This window comes from Betta splendens, chromosome 17 (genome assembly GCF_900634795.4).
Source record: "Betta splendens chromosome 17, fBetSpl5.4, whole genome shotgun sequence".
In the NCBI taxonomy this organism is placed as follows: domain Eukaryota; kingdom Metazoa; phylum Chordata; class Actinopteri; order Anabantiformes; family Osphronemidae; genus Betta; species Betta splendens.
Genome location: NC_040897.2, coordinates 4,095,628 through 4,111,980, shown reverse-complemented (window position 1 = coordinate 4,111,980; position 16,353 = coordinate 4,095,628). Strand labels below are relative to the sequence as shown.

The 16,353-nt window shown below is 44.7% G+C and overlaps 1 protein-coding gene and 1 long non-coding RNA gene across 6 annotated transcripts in view; one reads left to right on the top strand and one right to left on the bottom strand.

Moving 5' to 3' along the window:
• The first annotated feature begins 609 nt into the window (after window positions 1-609).
• Window positions 610-16,353, top strand: part of LOC114843958 (protein-cysteine N-palmitoyltransferase HHAT-like protein) — a 22,535-nt gene continuing 6,791 nt past the window's right edge. Inside the window, exons 1-2 of one of the 5 annotated variants that reach the window (XR_003783659.3) lie at window positions 610-802; window positions 1,675-1,802. Coding sequence is in view for 2 of the 5 variants with exons in the window: in XM_029130868.3 (XP_028986701.1) it covers window positions 1,697-1,802 (106 nt within the window). In the remaining 3 variants the exon portion in view is untranslated. Of the gene's footprint in view, window positions 803-1,208; window positions 1,231-1,674; window positions 1,803-9,734; window positions 9,840-13,418; window positions 14,376-16,353 lie in introns of those variants that run through there. The other 4 variants (XM_029130868.3, XM_029130869.3, XM_041068067.2 and 1 more) reach the window with 4 other exon arrangements.
• LOC129603240 (uncharacterized) lies at window positions 8,860-9,831 on the bottom strand. Its single transcript, XR_008692971.1, has 2 exons — window positions 9,692-9,831; window positions 8,860-9,406 (listed from the first exon to the last, which is right to left on the bottom strand). It is a non-coding gene; the product is annotated as an uncharacterized LOC129603240 (long non-coding RNA).

Here is a 16,353-nt window from a genome sequence, read left to right as displayed (position 1 = left end):
TTAAATCAGAAACCTATGTGTGCATGTTTTGCTACTTGTTTTGTGAGCGATTTATTTTAATAGCAGAGACCGTCATCTAGTGTTTAAATACGGAAAATGCTTCAAAGTAGTGTCTTTTTTGCATACAGAAATACAACATTCTCCTATACAATGTTGCACAATTATAAAAAAAATCATTTAGTAGTTAAGGTTTCTTGCAAAATGACTTGCAGTAGCTTGTGCATACCTGAAAATAATTTTACATAGTGAGTGGCGCACTTAAACCTAGTCTTCCTGTAGTCTGGATCTATGTATATGGCCTATATATATGGCTGATTCTTTTTCATGTGCTAAATAACATGTTTGTCTTTACAGCAGAAACTATACGCCTACGTGCAACAGCATTTTATAATCTTCGTTTAAAATATTTAGTGCTTTAGTCCAGAAATACTTTATAAATGGTGATTATGATTCAAGAATAACGATATCACACACTGATTTTTGGTTGGTGCTAATGAGAAAGATCCATGCACCTGCTCTCCTCATCATTATTGTTCCAGAATGCTTTTGTGGACCACCCCTCATTGCGGTACAGTAGCGAAGGATAAGTATATTCCCCCACCTCCTCCTCCTTCTCTCATTGAGTCCACAACATCCTCACAGCCACAGCCAAGACTGATGATCACAGGCAGCGTCATTGGCAAGCACCGATAAGACAGATGAATTAGACCTCCTCCTCTTGTCTCCATTATTTTATTTTTCTACATTGAAGAATCGCGCTGTAAACACTCCTCTCTGCTTGACTGTGTGACACAGAAACAAGGTTAGTAAAAACAAGTATTTTTTCATTTATCAACTGGATTAAAAATAAACATACCCACAATAAAAGGCATGTCTGTGTTCAGCTCTGTAAACAAACCTTAATTTATATGCAGGACACTGTACTGCAGTCCTGCTTAGCCATGGCTGCATCTTGGCATGGACAGAACTTGCTGGTCCAACTCTTTTAATTTGAACAATAAAGTGCACGATATGAGCCTGGTACATGCACATACACAGAGAACTAGGCAAATGTGTTGCTCTCCACGGGAAAATACGTTTGTTTTCCTACTGTGGTGCACCATTCTTGGTCATTCCAGTCAGTGCTAATTATTCTGTTAAGTGAGTCCCCAGCGCCTTTTAGATCACATAGCACTGCAGCTGTCCTGCTACGGAGCAGACCAACGGCAAGAGCTATAATAGGAAAGAGAGGTAGGGTTGCGCAGCTGACGAGGTTCATTCCGAGAACTTAGTGGTCTACATTCCCATTTTAGTCAATAGTCTGTCAACCCTAAATGCATCTTAGTAAAATGGCATGTTAAAGCACTCTGATTTGTACTTGATGAAGATGCCTGGTTTGAAACGCTTCATAGATTATATAAGTATTATAGCAATTCTGGTTTGTGTGTTGTTGTTTTTTACATGTATATGTTGCTTTACAACTGCACTGCATTCTAAATAATACTTGTTATGGGGATCTAGTGTGTTATATTAGTAGTGCTGCCTAATATATGAAAGTACACCTAAACCATTGGTTTTGATAATGGTGTTATAATATTGTTATCAACATTGATTTTGTGTATTTATGTCTATGCTCATACAGTATGTCTTCTGTTGAGTTTAATAATAAGTGACTTATTGCTTTTTGACTGTTAGGCTCCCTGTTTACTGATTCAACATGGGGATCAAAGCTGCCATTCCCAGATATGAGCTGTATCTCTATACAGCCGTACTGACTGGGGCCTTGATATGGGCAGGCAGTTGGATATGTGAAGCTTCGAGTGGTGAGTGCAAAATGTGTCAAGAGCAAATACAATTAGTGTGATTCAAAATAAAATAACAAATAACATAATACTAGAGATAGTTGAAGTTTACTGAAATCACTGGTCTAATTTCCAAAATAATAACTCTACTTTACTTTAATTAATTAATTAATTAACTTTTTAATTAAATAAAGGGCATTTTTTCTAAAAAAATGTATTTGAAAGGTGACTTAAAACTATGAATGTATTATTAAAATCTTTATTGCTAAAACAAAATGCTTAATTACAAAACTGCTATCTTTAATGTTAAACGTAGTAATCAGGGAGCCAGCTCCTACAACCACCACTTTTACATTTTTATCAATATAAAAAAATATTTTAAAGATGATCCAATTACACCCTGTGCTCAATAAATCAACCAATCCCAAATATTTTACAATGAAAAGATGTCAAACATTTGCTGTATCACACAGCAAGGCGACCTGCTCTGAAATATTTAGAAGACAGCAAGTTCTATAGTGTTAGAACAGTCTGATATTCAGGGTTACATCAGCCCAGACGAGTTACACAGAGTGGACTGTCACAGCTGAAAGGCACCCAAAATTAGTTGACAGCGAGGCATCTGACAACGGGGAGATCCGACTACAGAGAAGTTTACAGGAGACTGACGGATCTCATCCACCCCCGCTTCCCTGCCACCGAGGAGTTTACAAACCAACGAGCACAGACACGCTGAGCAAAGCAGCGACTGACCTGAAAGATAAGATCATGGCGAGGTTGAGCAGGCAACCTCGAAGACAACTACAACAGCTAAGTGAAGTACCATCGGAAAGTCTCATGAGAGCGATCCCTACATCAACAATCACAGAAACCAATGAGCTGATATACGCTTCAGAATCAGTGATCCTAGAGGTGCTTGGCTATAAGAGCAACCATGCGAGGCCCAGAGACGTGCAATGAAAAGACGAATGCCCAAGAGGTACAGGCAGATGCCCATACCTGAAGCACTCGAAACTGCCAAGCAAAGGCTACAAGCCTTGGCCAGCCGCCAAAAGAGATGCACCAGAGATAACGAAGCCAGACGAATAAACCGGCTGTTCGCAACACAACCTGCGAAAGTGTACTCCCAATGGCAAGATAATAACAGCAGAGCAGACCCACCAAGGCTGGAAACTGAACAGTACTGGAAAGATATATGGGAGAGGGAGGCATCACACAACAGCGATGCACAGTGGCTGGTGGATCTGAGGAAAGACCACAGCAACCTCCCTAAGTCTCAGGTATGAAAACTGGACAGCACCCGGCCCTGACATGGTCCACGCCTTCTGGCTAAAGAAGCTCACTGCAACCCATGAGCGCCTGGCAGCACAAATGAACTGCTAAGGGATGGGACTCACCCTGAATGGCTCACCGAAGGGCGAACGATCCTGATAATGAAGGATCCCTCAAAGGGTACAGTACAACTACCGGCCAATAACCTGCCTCTCCACAACATGGAAGCTCATGTCAGGCATCATTGCAGCTAAGATAAGTGGGCACATGGCTCAATACATAAGCGAAGCACAGAGAGGCATTGGTGAGGATACCAGAGGAGCCAAACACCGACTCCTGGTTGACAGAACAGTCGCCCAAGACTGCAGAATGCGACACACCAACCTGTGTACAGCCTGGATTGACTACAAGAAAGCCTATGACTCAATGCCACACACATGGATCACTGAATGCTTGGAGCTGTATCACATCAATAGAACTCTAAGGGCCTTCATTGCAAACTCAATGAGGTTGTGGGGAACCACCCTTGAAGCCAATGGGAAGCCACTTGCCCAAGTATCCATCAAATGTGGCATATACCAAGGAGATGCACTGTTCCCACTGCTGTTCTGCATAGGTCTGAACCCTCTCAGCCAAATAATAAACAAAACTGGCTATGGATACCGACTCCGGAACAGGGTCACCGTAAGTCACCTCCTCTACATGGATGACATCAAGCTGTACGCCAAGAATGAGCGAGACATCGACTCACTGATCCACACCACCAGGATCTACAGCTCGGACATTGGGATGTCATTCAGACTCGAGAAATGTGGGAGGATGGTGACAAAGAGAGGCAAGGTAATCCACACAGAAGGAGTCTCACTCCCAGAAGGAACAATAGCAGACATTGAGGACAGTTACAAGTACCTTGGAATACCACAGGCGAATGGCAACCTTGAACAGGCAACAAGGAATGCGGCAACAGCCAAATACCTCCAACGAGTAGGGCAAGTCCTAGGAAGCCAGCTCAATGGCAAGAACAAATCCTGGGCAATAAACAGCTACGCCCTGCCAGTGATCAGATACCCTGCGGGAATAATGAGGTGGCCAAAGGAAGAGATACAGACCACAGATGTTAAGACGCGAAAGCTCCTCACCATGCATGGAGGGTTCCACCCCAAATCCAGCACCCTGAGACTGTACGCTAGCCGCAAGGAAGGAGGCCGAGGACTAGTGAGTGTGAGAGCCACTATCCAGGTTGAAACATCCAAGATCCATAAGTCCATCAAGGATAAGGCTCCGACAGATGACTGGCATAGTATACAGGAACATCTGCGCTGAGTATGGACTGGAAACCCCAAGGTCAAAGTGGGAAACACCTCCCAAGGTGGTAGAGAACGAGCGAGCCAAGATCCTGTGGGACTTCCAGATACAGACAGACAGAATGGTAATGGCGAACCAACCAGACATTGTGGTGGTGGACAAAGAGCAGAGGAAAGCCGTAGTGGTGGATGTGGCAATACCAAGCGATGGCAACATCAGGAAAAAGGAACATGAGAAACTTGAGAAATACCAAGGGCTCAGAGAAGAACTGGAGAAGGCTTGGAAGGTGAAGGCCACAGTGGTGCCTGTGGTGATCGGAGCACTGGGGGCAGTGACCCCCAAATTGGAGGAGTGGCTACAACAGATCCCTGGAATAACATCCGAAATCTCAGTCCAGAAAAGTGCAGTCCTAGGAACAGCAAGGATACTGCGCAGAACCCTCAAGCTTCCTGGCCTCTGGTAGAGGACCTGAGCTTGGAAAGTGGATGAGACCACCCACGTGGGGTGAAAAGGGAGTTTTTTATATATATATTTATAGGGAGATATATATATATATATATATATATATATATATATATATATATATATATATATATATATATATATATATATATATCCCTATAAATATATATATATATAGTGTCTGATATTTAATAAACCACACTTTATTAACTTACTGTCACTTTGTTCTGTAAGAGGAACCGTTTTTATGTTTATTAAATTCTGGTAAGTCACTCCTCTTTGATTTGTTTGTGACTTACGACTTGACGTATAGTGTAGGTGGTCGTGGAGCAGACACAGTCTCTATGCGATAACTAAGACTAAAAGGAGGTGGCGGGTGTAGAGAACATGCAGAGAGGCATGTAATACTGTGACTCTGCATCCTGGGATCCACTCTGAGTTGTCACTGAGTGGGAGACTAAGCAACATGGCCATGTTGCTAGAGAGCAGAGAGGCTCCATTCAACGTGGGATGGACGCCGTCTCTTCTAATCAGCCCAGGTTTTACCCAAAAAGTGCTCCAATTATCCACAAATCCCACATTGTTTGCAGGACACCACCTAGACAACCAGCGGTGGAGCAATGAGTGCCGGCTATACATGTCATCGCTGGTCCAGAGAAAACTAGAGAAAACTAGACTTGAAACGTGAAGCGGTTGGTGGTGAACCGTGGGCCTGCCTAAAGATACGATTCTTACGAGCCGTAACCCAGTCATTACCCAGCTGCCTGGGTCCTGCTGGGGGACTGGTAGCAGCTAAGCTAGGAGGCTCCGCACCGGCTAAAGGGGCCTGGCAGGACGTTTAAGGAAAATAAAAGATGCTTGAGTATTACAAGTTTGTTTTGCAACTCTTAGCAGTCGCTACCAGGTATAAGGCGATAATATATAAAAAAATAGCAGAGAGTAACTCCATACACACGTAGCGGCAACAAACCTCAGTAACCTCATTAAGTAAGTCAGTCAGACAGACATTGGTGTTGAGTCTGCAGAGCTGACCGACCGGGCTTTGTGTAGAGGTGTAAAGGACTGTGGGGGGTGGTCCAGTGTTCTGAGGTGCTAGTGGTGTGGGGATTGGTCCAGGTGCCAGACAGACTGTAAGCAGCTGCTGGGTTTGGGCAGGTGCTTGGTCGAACCGAATGAAGTGTGAGTTTAGGTCGTTGACCCAGCTCAGGTCCCCTTCATCCTTTAGGTGCTTTGAAGCCACAGATGGTTTTCAGACTTCTCCACACCTCACTAACATTCTGCTGCAGCAGCTCCGCCATCTTCCTCCTGTAGCTGGCCTTCCCCTCACGGATTATCCTCCTCAGCTCCTTCTGTACTACAGGTTTATACACAGACAGGAGATGCAGAATTTTGTGGTCAGCTCTGCCCAGGGGTGGGAGGGAGGATTCACTGTAGGCCTCTTTGGTGTTGGCGTAGAATAAGTCCAGTATTTTATTGTCTCTGGTGGGGCAGGTGACATACTGGGTATAAGTTGGCAGAGCAGCTAAAGGAGGTGTGTGGTTGAAGTCCCCAGAAATCAGGAAGAGGGCCTGTGGGTGCTGTGTTTGCAGCCTGCTGGTAACTGAAGCTGAGTCAGCGTTAGCGGATGGTTAGACGTACACAGCCATTACAATAACATGAATAACATAAACTCCCATGACAGCTAAATGGCCTCATGCCCACAGCTCAATGTCTCTGTTGCACATTGCAATGTCCTAGCTTACACCATCTCAAACACACCCAGGCCCCCTCCCTTTGTCTTATCGCTGTCATCCATTCTGTCCGCACGCAATAGATGAATATTGTCCAGTGCAACAATTGTCCAATCCGGGATGAGTGAAGTCAGTCAGCTCTCCGTGAACAGTTGGATGCTCATGTGAATGTCACAATGGCACAATGGTGGAAGGACCCAAATGCACAGCGATACTTGAGTAAAAGATTGCTTTAATAAGAACGTATTCAGGCAGGCAATGGTCATACACAGGTTGGCAAAAACGAGATCCGACAAGCCAAGAAACAGGCAGAGGTCATACACGCTAGGCAGGGTTATCATAGGCTGGGCGAAAATCAAAAAGGTATTACCAAACAAGGTCCTGCACGGAAACTGGAAACTCGACAATGCTGGAATGCTGGTCATGGGATGAACTCAGACAATCTGGCAAGGTGCTGGGGTGAGAGGTGGTGCTTAAGTACTGAACTACTGATTACTGAATTACGTGCAGGTGGAGTTAACAAGGACCGGAAGTAAAACTGGACTGACTGGATATGGGATCTACATGTAAACAGGAAATGGTTACAAAATAAGACCGGAACTGGCTACATAGTGGAGTAATTGACTGAGGTTGTGACAGTTAAGGCCGCGAGCTGATCCATCTAAGTGTGTTTGAATAAAGACTGTCAAACAAGGTTGTCCCTTCCAAGAGACTCTGTGATGATACGCGACTGGCTGATATTACCAACAAAACGATGCTTGCTTGTACTGCATGCTTGACATTCAGACAAAACTAATGATCCATAACATAATGTTCCCCCTGTCAGTAGTCATCCAAGATGAATCGACAGCAATGAAGCAGTAGTAATATGGAATTAGTTGCTGCCAGCCACTCAGAGCTAATACACAAGCTAGTGTTGGCAACATAAGCTAACATTTCTGACAGTCTGAAACACACATACAGCAGCTCATAACTTTACTCAAACTTCATAGCGCAAACTAAAACAATAAACAGTCAGATATATTACTTACTCAGTGCTAATTCATTCGGCTGTTTTTCTAGTTTCTTCTCAGTATCCTGAAGTTACTTTCTAGCTCCTCTGTCTACATGTGGCCCAAAACTGATGGTGTGTCATCAGCAGTAGAATTCGAAACTTCATCTGAACGAAATCAGCACAGTGAAATTCAGTACAGGGATCTTTACTTGTTCACATCAGCGCGTGGTGCAGACCAACACCTGTCTACTGCACACAGCTCCTGTAAGCTGCCCTGCAGTCGGATCTGTCAACTCATTGCGGGTGCCTTTTTGTGACAGCCTCGTCCACTCTGCGTACTGTAACTCGTCTGGGCTGCACTCTGGATTATACAAGTAACCCTGAATATTAGGCTGTTCTAGAACCATAGAACTCACTGTCTTCTTAATAATTCAGAGCAGGTCATCCGGCCATTGAATATTGGTGCTGTAGGTGTATGCATGAAAAACAATGGCGGCCTGAGTAGTTTTGCTCCAGCAGGCTCAGTCTGACCATTGCTGGGGCAGGTACAGAGGAAACCAGGAAGCACTATTTGTAGTTTTTGAGCCCACGGCAAACCGACTGCCTAGGGGAAAAAGAGGAATAAATGATAATTTCTCAACATAGAAGATATGGAGCAATCTGAGTGTCTCTTCGTTCTTCAAGTTTTACCCAAGATAATAACTCAACTCTAATTGAAAATCGGTGAAGTTTTCCTTTAAGAGGTGCCTGCTATTTGAAGACATGAAAAAGCTGGGAAGAATGAAAACAAGAATGTTTTGCTACTGTTGCACAGGTCTGTCTTAAACTAGACAGAGCTATTATTTGCATTTATTAACTTCCAGTGAACAGAAAATTAGAATGTAGTCGTAGATTGACTAGTCATGGAAATTGACTCAATTTGAATGAGACAATATTTACTTGATAGTGAGTCGTTGCGCTTCATACTCCCCACAGATACTGCATAGTAAATAGGTTTGGTGCAATATATGTATGTCATAGGTAGAAATGAACAGTCGGACCTCAGTTGCGCTGTAGTGTATTGGAGGCTTCTAAACAACAATGCGTCACCTGGTGGTTAAAATGAGACTCAGGATGGAGAGGTTCATTTTTGGTCAACAACAAATAACTATTAACTATCAAAAGCATATTACAGTCACAGGCAAAATAGTATAACATCATAATACATACATTTAATATTAATAAAAACAGTAAGTAACTCTCCTATTTACTGTACAGTAGTTATGTAGAAAATGCAGTTTTACTGTTAAATATTATACTATTAAAACACTCAGAACATGTTTATTGTACTTTATTTTAAATTCACACATGATCACAAAGAAGCAGTGTAAAAAGTACACAGTCCCCTCGTGTCTAACGCCTCACGCTTGCCTGGTGATAAAAGATGGTAGAATATACAGCATGTCACTTATATAATAAACAGAAGCCTCCATTGTAATGCAGCTCTCAACCAGACATACAGTACTGTAACAATGCTATACAATATTCTGTGCACATAGTACCACACAGTTGTTTAACATCACAAACTAAGAACTGAAATTTGCATTATATTCTATTCAGAACTAGTCTTAAGTTGATTTTTCAGTGTTTGAATTTTAGGAGAAAGCTCACTTCTACCCAGCTTGACCATTACAGCAGCTGATGAACAGAGATAAAAGTGTTTTTCATGTATTTAGGGTAGTCCAGGTGGAGCCCACTTCATCCATCACCACACTCCCCTCCAAGATGATTCCCACTCTGGATGGGCTGAGCTGACGATTTTTTGGATCAACACAGAGGATTCCCACTGGTGTTTCGTTGTACGAGTCCTTGTCAGTTACATCCTAAAAAAGAAAACTCTTAGTATAGCAGTATAACTTTTAATCGACTACCATAATTAGACATGCACAGTCTGGAGGGTGTAAAACCAAGAACAAAAGTTATTCCATAAAGCAATATGGGACTAACGTCCATCCACCCATCCATTTTCTACCACTACCCTGTCAGGTTCCTGTAATCACATCCTGTTTTATTGTGTAGCAGTTCCGGTTTCCAGTCTCATCTCATTAGCTCCAGTCTTACTTCCGGTTTTCATTACTCACACCTGTCTAGAATCAATAATCACTCACCTGTGTACTTAACCACCACCAGTTCCCATAGCCCGTTGCCAGATCGTTGTATGCCAGTCATCACTTTCCAGCATTTCACCATCCTGCCTACTTGCCTCGTGATCCTGTTTCGTGTTCCTGACCTCCGATTCCTGTCTGCTCCTGAACGGTACTGTTGCCTGGAAAGAACTTGTAATACTGACCTGATCATCTGACCTCGAGATAGCCTGCTCCTTACTGGTACTGTAGCATTCTCGATCCTGTTGCCGAACCCTTGTCTGTTCTTGGACCTGACTCAGCCTGCTCCCTTTGTACTGAAACCTGAGATTCATTGTGTATGACCTGGACTGTCTGTTATAAAGAAAACTGCATTAAATACGGCCTGGTAGCTCAGTTGGTAGCGTGTCGACCTCGGAAGGCAAAAGGTCTGCGGTTCGATCCCCCGCCTCGGCATCAGGTGTGTCCCTGAGCAAGACACTTCGCGCTAGCTCCCCGAGCGCCGCTCATGTGGCAGCTCACTGCTCCCCCAAGGGGGATGGGTCAAATGCAGAGAATGAATTTCCCCACTGTGGGACTATTAAGGGTTAATTTTTAAATCCTTAAAGGGCTCATATCATGCAAAATCCACTTTTTAGACATTTTGGAGCATTCCTATGACTCTATGGGTCACATATACACACACTGAGCACGGTAGAAATGCATTTCTTGCTTTTTCACATTTTGAAAACGTTAATTTTCTCACCCAATGAAAACAGACCACGACCTACTCTGAGGCCGTGTCCCAGTTGTCGTCACCTTGGTCGGAAGTTCTCCCTGCAAATCCTGAACCACCACCCCCACAATGATCCCGAACCAAAACTGGACTTCCGCCATTTCCCCCCTCTCACTCACCGTGAACAGACAAGCACGGCAGCGTTCAAGTCCTCCCATAGAAATAGTTCGGTTCTTGGGTGTTCTAACCAACACCAAAGTCTATTCACTTTAACAAGGGATCAACAAGTGAGGATTTGTGGGTCACTTTTATTTTTAACGGACCGGTGCCAGAAACACTGCCTATACGTATGTGCATTTCAAACGAGGGTGCGTACAATGCTGGATTTGTTTCACGGCTCCTGTTGGAAAAAAAGGATCTATTCCTACAGTCCGTCATCCACTCACTGAAGTAAGTACATGCTTGATATTTATAATGTTTTAAAATGTTAGTTTGTCCGTTTAAATGTAGTAACCTATGTGTGGGGCAAGTTACTAGCTAGCTATGCTAACGGCTACAGCCAGTCGACCGAGCCTTTGTCCCCTTCAAATGTGCTCATGTGGGCTCCTGCAGCCACACACCTGTGTGGAGAAAAGCTAATGACTAACGGCATCGAGCGGCTACAGGCAGGGAGCGGTGGGTCTAGCGTCTGTCCTTTTTCTGTCATCTCATACACCTGCGGGGAACAGCTGATCGTTATCGCCCTTCCAGCGGCGACAGACAGGAAGCAGTGGATCTAGCTCGCTGTAGTAAGTTTGTGCTTGATACTTGTGATATCTAAATATGTTAGTTGGGTCTGTTTAAAATGCAGTAACCCACGTGTGAGACAAGCTAATCGCTAGCGTCGCTAACGGCTACAGTGAGTCAACCGAGCCTTTGTCCCTTTCAAATGTGCTACTCTGAGTTGGCACCTGTGTGTGTGTGTGATGGGCCTTCGATCGGCGACAGGCAGGAAGCGGTGGATCGAGCTTTTGTCCTGTTGACGTGCTGCCGCTCCTGTTTGTGTTGCGTTAGCCGTTAGCATGTCTTTAGGCCTTTGCACTTTAGAGCTACAGCTGGTCAATCGCTACAAAAAGAACCTGCAGATGAACGCGGTTGTGTTATTAACCCGTCCTGTGTCAGAGCCTAAATCAACTTGTGATTTGGGGTTATGTCATTGTTCTATCAAATTCTAACATGATTAGTTGGAATGATTACTGTGTTGTGTTGCAAGCTTAGTTGCTAATTAGTCACATCTCTACAATAACTGCTGCTTATCTGGTCAGTAACCTACAGCTTGTACCATAGCCATTATATTTGTAGGACCAATACAATTTACAGTAAATGTAACAGTCTTTTCTATACTGTAGGGAGCCACATCCCAGTTACCTACATGCAAGGAGGCTGTCAAACAGAGAAATCACTGCAGACTGTTGGTACACAGGCATCTGCTGCCCAGCTCAGGAGTAAAGGTATGTAAGTTTGTATGTACCAACAGTAAGATAGGCAATAGAAGATTTTAATTGGTATATACTGTTTAGATTTTATATTTGAATTGTAACAACTGTTTATCTGTTTTAGCACAGACAGGCCTGTCCTCTTGTTTGGTTTAATTTTTTGTCTGGTATTGTGTGTTCTTACATTAGAGAAGGTTTTGACCTACATAATTAACATTTCACTAATCTACAATTCTGATTGCAGTACCTTTTTTGTTTCGATGAGGTGATGGTGAGGACAGCCACAGCTTCCATCTGGTAGAGGACTGCTTCCGCTCAGTCTTCCAAATAGTGATGAGAACAAGGATCACCACATCTCCCTGTTTACCCTACTTTCATGCATTTCGTCTGCAAGGCCCTGCAAAAGCTTCTGTCCTCAAACCCCCAGACTTCTTAATTAACTTAGTAACCTATACATTGCACATTGGAGTGTGAAGGTAACAGTTTGTTCTAGCTTTGGAGTAGTGGTGCATTTTTTTGGTTTACAATAAAGTTGGCTTTAACTATTATGTATTTCACTGAACTCTGTTTCTGAAGGGAAACACTTTTATTCAGGAAATCATAGTATTGAAATTACATGTTTTTTCTCTTTCTAATATGGTAAGCTATAAAGTTGAAGCGGCCATAATTCTTCACCCTAGGAATCCTCAGCACCAGCCCACTAGCCTCTGTAGATTAGATACCTGTAACAACTTCAGATACAGAGACATATTACTGTCAGATTTAACAAGAATGACAAAAAAACATAATTAAAAGCAGTAAAAATACGTTCGGTCAATATATAATTTGAACCAATGCTTTTTGTTCCCAGGAAGGTCATGCAGTGAGTGATATTATTTCAGCTATGCTCTCAAACTTATTTATTTGTATAACGTGAGCTAAAGTAGTGTTATCTATTAACGAGAGTTTTCCAGGTAAGTCGTGTTGTGAATATTGAGGCTGCACACGCCATTTAGCATACGCATTAGCAACCGCTAGTCACTTTGCAAATTACATAAATCAATTAAATTGAAGTAAATGCGACATTACCAATGAGACATCTTGCATCAGCCGAAATGTGGCGACTTCAACAGCCTCCTCTTCAGCTTCAGGGTCAGATTCGGGATCGTAGACGTATGGTTCTACTACGCTACGAACTAGCTGGCTGGCTAACGTCGTGCAGTTCTGTAGTGGGTCGTCTTCTTCTGTGGAGGATGGCGGTGGAAGGTATTCTCAACGTCGCACTACTGCCACCTATAGTATCCTAACCGTGCGGTGGCTCGTATCCATGGAGCCAAAAAACAACAACAAAAAAGGTATGCGCTTCCGCACAGAGGTGTGGCGAGCAGCTTCGCTTGCGACACGCCCAAAAAACAAAGCGTTTGCTGATGGGGAGTGAAAACAACATATTGACAGGGGCAGTGTGGACGATCTAAAGAGTTTTATGGAATGAAAATTTACAGAGACCTTACTGAGACATTAAAGTCCAATATTCTTTAGAGTGAAAAGCTGTATGATCAGGGAGCTTTAAACTTTACCACCTGTCTGACGTCTCGGTGCTGTGCATGTGGGTCCGATCTCTGCCAAAACCTGACAGAACGATCTGGCCAGACTTGGACCCAGCCAGTGCCCAGCCTCCGTCCAGGTCAGTGACCGTTTTGTTTTATCTTTTTTCCTGTCTGCCCGGCTCCGTGCACTAACCACGCATCGGAATATGGAGTTTCTCTGCCCGAGTTTACCAGAGGATATCCGCGGGGACCTCCAAAGACTAGCCAAGAAATATGCGGAAGCGCCCAGCCTGGATGCCCGTCTCCACCTGTTGAAGCTCGCCATCGAGATTCTGGAGGACGAGTTTTGGTGGCGTGTGTACCCCGGAGTGCAGGCACTCTTCGACAGACTCCAATTAATGCGGAGGGATCTGGCACTCGCCCTGCGCGCATCATCTGTCCGTGTCTCCGCAGCTGCTCATGCCGCCGTTTCATCGCTTCACGTTCCCGTTCCTGTCTCCGCCCCAGCGGTTCACGTTCCTGTTCCTGTCGCTGTTTCATCGGCTCCAGCCCAAGCCTCAGATGCTGCCATTTCTGCCCACCACGCGGACCCAGTCAGGGAAACCCAGCCCGCGCCGCTCCCAGCGCCTCAGCCGACAGCCAGTCGTAGGCGCTCCGGACGACGCTGGCGGGGGCACGGGTCCAGGGTCCTAGGTCCAGAGACCGCGGTTACGGTCTCCGATCGACTCCCCCTCTCCGTCCCGCTGGCCAACTGTCTCACGGCAATAGCAGGCATCCCAGACAGCGCTGTCCAGCGGATCCACCTCCACTGCTGTCCCCCGGTTGCGTTCCTCTCCGCCCACCTGATGAACACCGCTGATTCGGCAGCAGACCAGGGCACAAGGGAACAACTGTTTGAGGAGGCAGCCGCTCTCATCCTGAGGGAACCTGCCCTGCGTGAGGCCCTGCAACTCCATGGCCTGCAGCCACACCAGTTCCTGCGTCTCAGTCAGGTCAGTCAGGTCACGTTCAGGTTCCAGTCCAGCCAGGTCACGTTCAGGTTCAGTCAGGTTCCCGCTGACCTCCAGGAGGAGGTCGCTCCAGCTTCCGTTCCGGTCGGCCTCCAGGAGGCTTCAGGGACACCAGCCAAAGGACCGCTCCTGGAGCTCCTGGTGGTCCTGTGGAGACCACATCCTGTTTCGTCCCTGTGAGCCCGGACTGGTTCAGGCCGGCCCGGAGCCTGGGATTTCTTGTTTCTCTGCACGCATGTCGTCACTTTCCAGCAGTACTCGTTCAGCTCATCTCGTCTTCGACCCTGTTTCTGTTTTCCTGACCGCTGTTTCTCGCCTGATCCCGACCGGTATTGTAGATCTGCTTATCTTGTTGCTGAACCTTGCTTGCTAACTGGACCGGACTAAGCCTTCCGATTCTAAGCCGTAAATCTGAGCCCTCCGTTATTGACCCACGCCCGGACACTATTACGCCTGCTCCCTCTGTGCTTCAAACCTGTGCTTCTCGTGTATGACCTGGATTGTCCTTGATTTTGATTTCTGTATTAAACTCTTTAATCGTACCATCTGTCTGCTGCCTCTGCACTGTGCATTTGGGTCCTCTCTCTGCCGTTTCCTGACATACCCCATGTGGGGTCACAGGGGTACTAGAGCTATCCCAGCTACCCAGCTATCCATGGGTGAGAGGCAGGGTACAACCTGATCGCCAGTTCATCGCAGGGCAACACACACAGACAGACAACCATTCACAGACTCACACCTACAGGCAAACTAGAGTGACCAATGAACCTAATGCATGTTTTTGGACTGTGGGAGGAAGCCGGAGAATTGAGCTAAAGAATCTTTCCTGGCTTCTCTTCTCTCCCTTATCTACTTCCATAGCCACCATCAACATTTACACAAGCTTAAGACTTACAGTGCAGGTGTTTAAGAACGTGGAATGAGCATCCACCAAGATGACTGGAAGTCCACTAAGGCAAAGGTATCTAATGTCTGTTGGCTCAGTGGTCTGAAACACACAACTTAACCCCACATTTTACACCAAACAAATGCACAACTGACACGACAGGGATTAACAGAAAAAAAGGCAAAAGTTTTTTTTTTCCTTACTGACATTAAACCTCACAAAGCTTCAGTTGCTATTGTAGGTCTATTAGCTTACATGGATACACATAGTTAAAACGTTTTCCACCATTAACAATTTTACCAAAAGTGAAGACATTGCTAGTCATTAATATCATTAGACAGTGGAAAAACACAGCACTCACCAGGTTTTACGTTAGTTGGACTGTGGTTCAAGCATCACTCTGCCATCCTCTGGAGGAGGTAGAAGTCTTCCAGATTAAACCTGTCTGTGGTGCTTGGCTCATTTTTTGCCAGACGTCCAATGTTTTGTAGTTACCATTTGGGGATTGTTGTTTGTGTGTCCCTAATGACACAAAGGACTATTACAGTTTTTATTGGTTGCTTTGACCTGTTATAATTAGGTTCCATTTATTTTCATCATCACTATTCCAGCAGAGCATCAGACACATGCAAATTCCACACAGAAAGGCACCAGGTTTGCCCCAGGAAACGAACCCAAGACCTTCTCGCTGTGAGGCGACAGTGCTACCGTGCCGCTCTTACATTGTACTCTTTTTTTAAATATACATGATGTCTGGGCTTACGGTGTATAACATGGTTAAATCGTCCTTTTTTCTTACTATTTATTTCTTGAAATTATCATTTATGACTGCTAGTTGTAACAACATTGATAATTTTCAGGCCCCCAAGCTACAGTACCACTGTGCAATCTGTCTGTGTTATCAGAAATAAAGAGTTTCACTTTTAACATCATGTTATGCTGAAGCAACCTCTGTGGACCATGTGCCAATCACATACTGTATGTACTGAATGGTTTGGTTCAATTTTCAATTAAATTACAATAGAGTAGTAAAATCTGCAACAGCAATTGCACACTAAACACGTGGTTTCACTT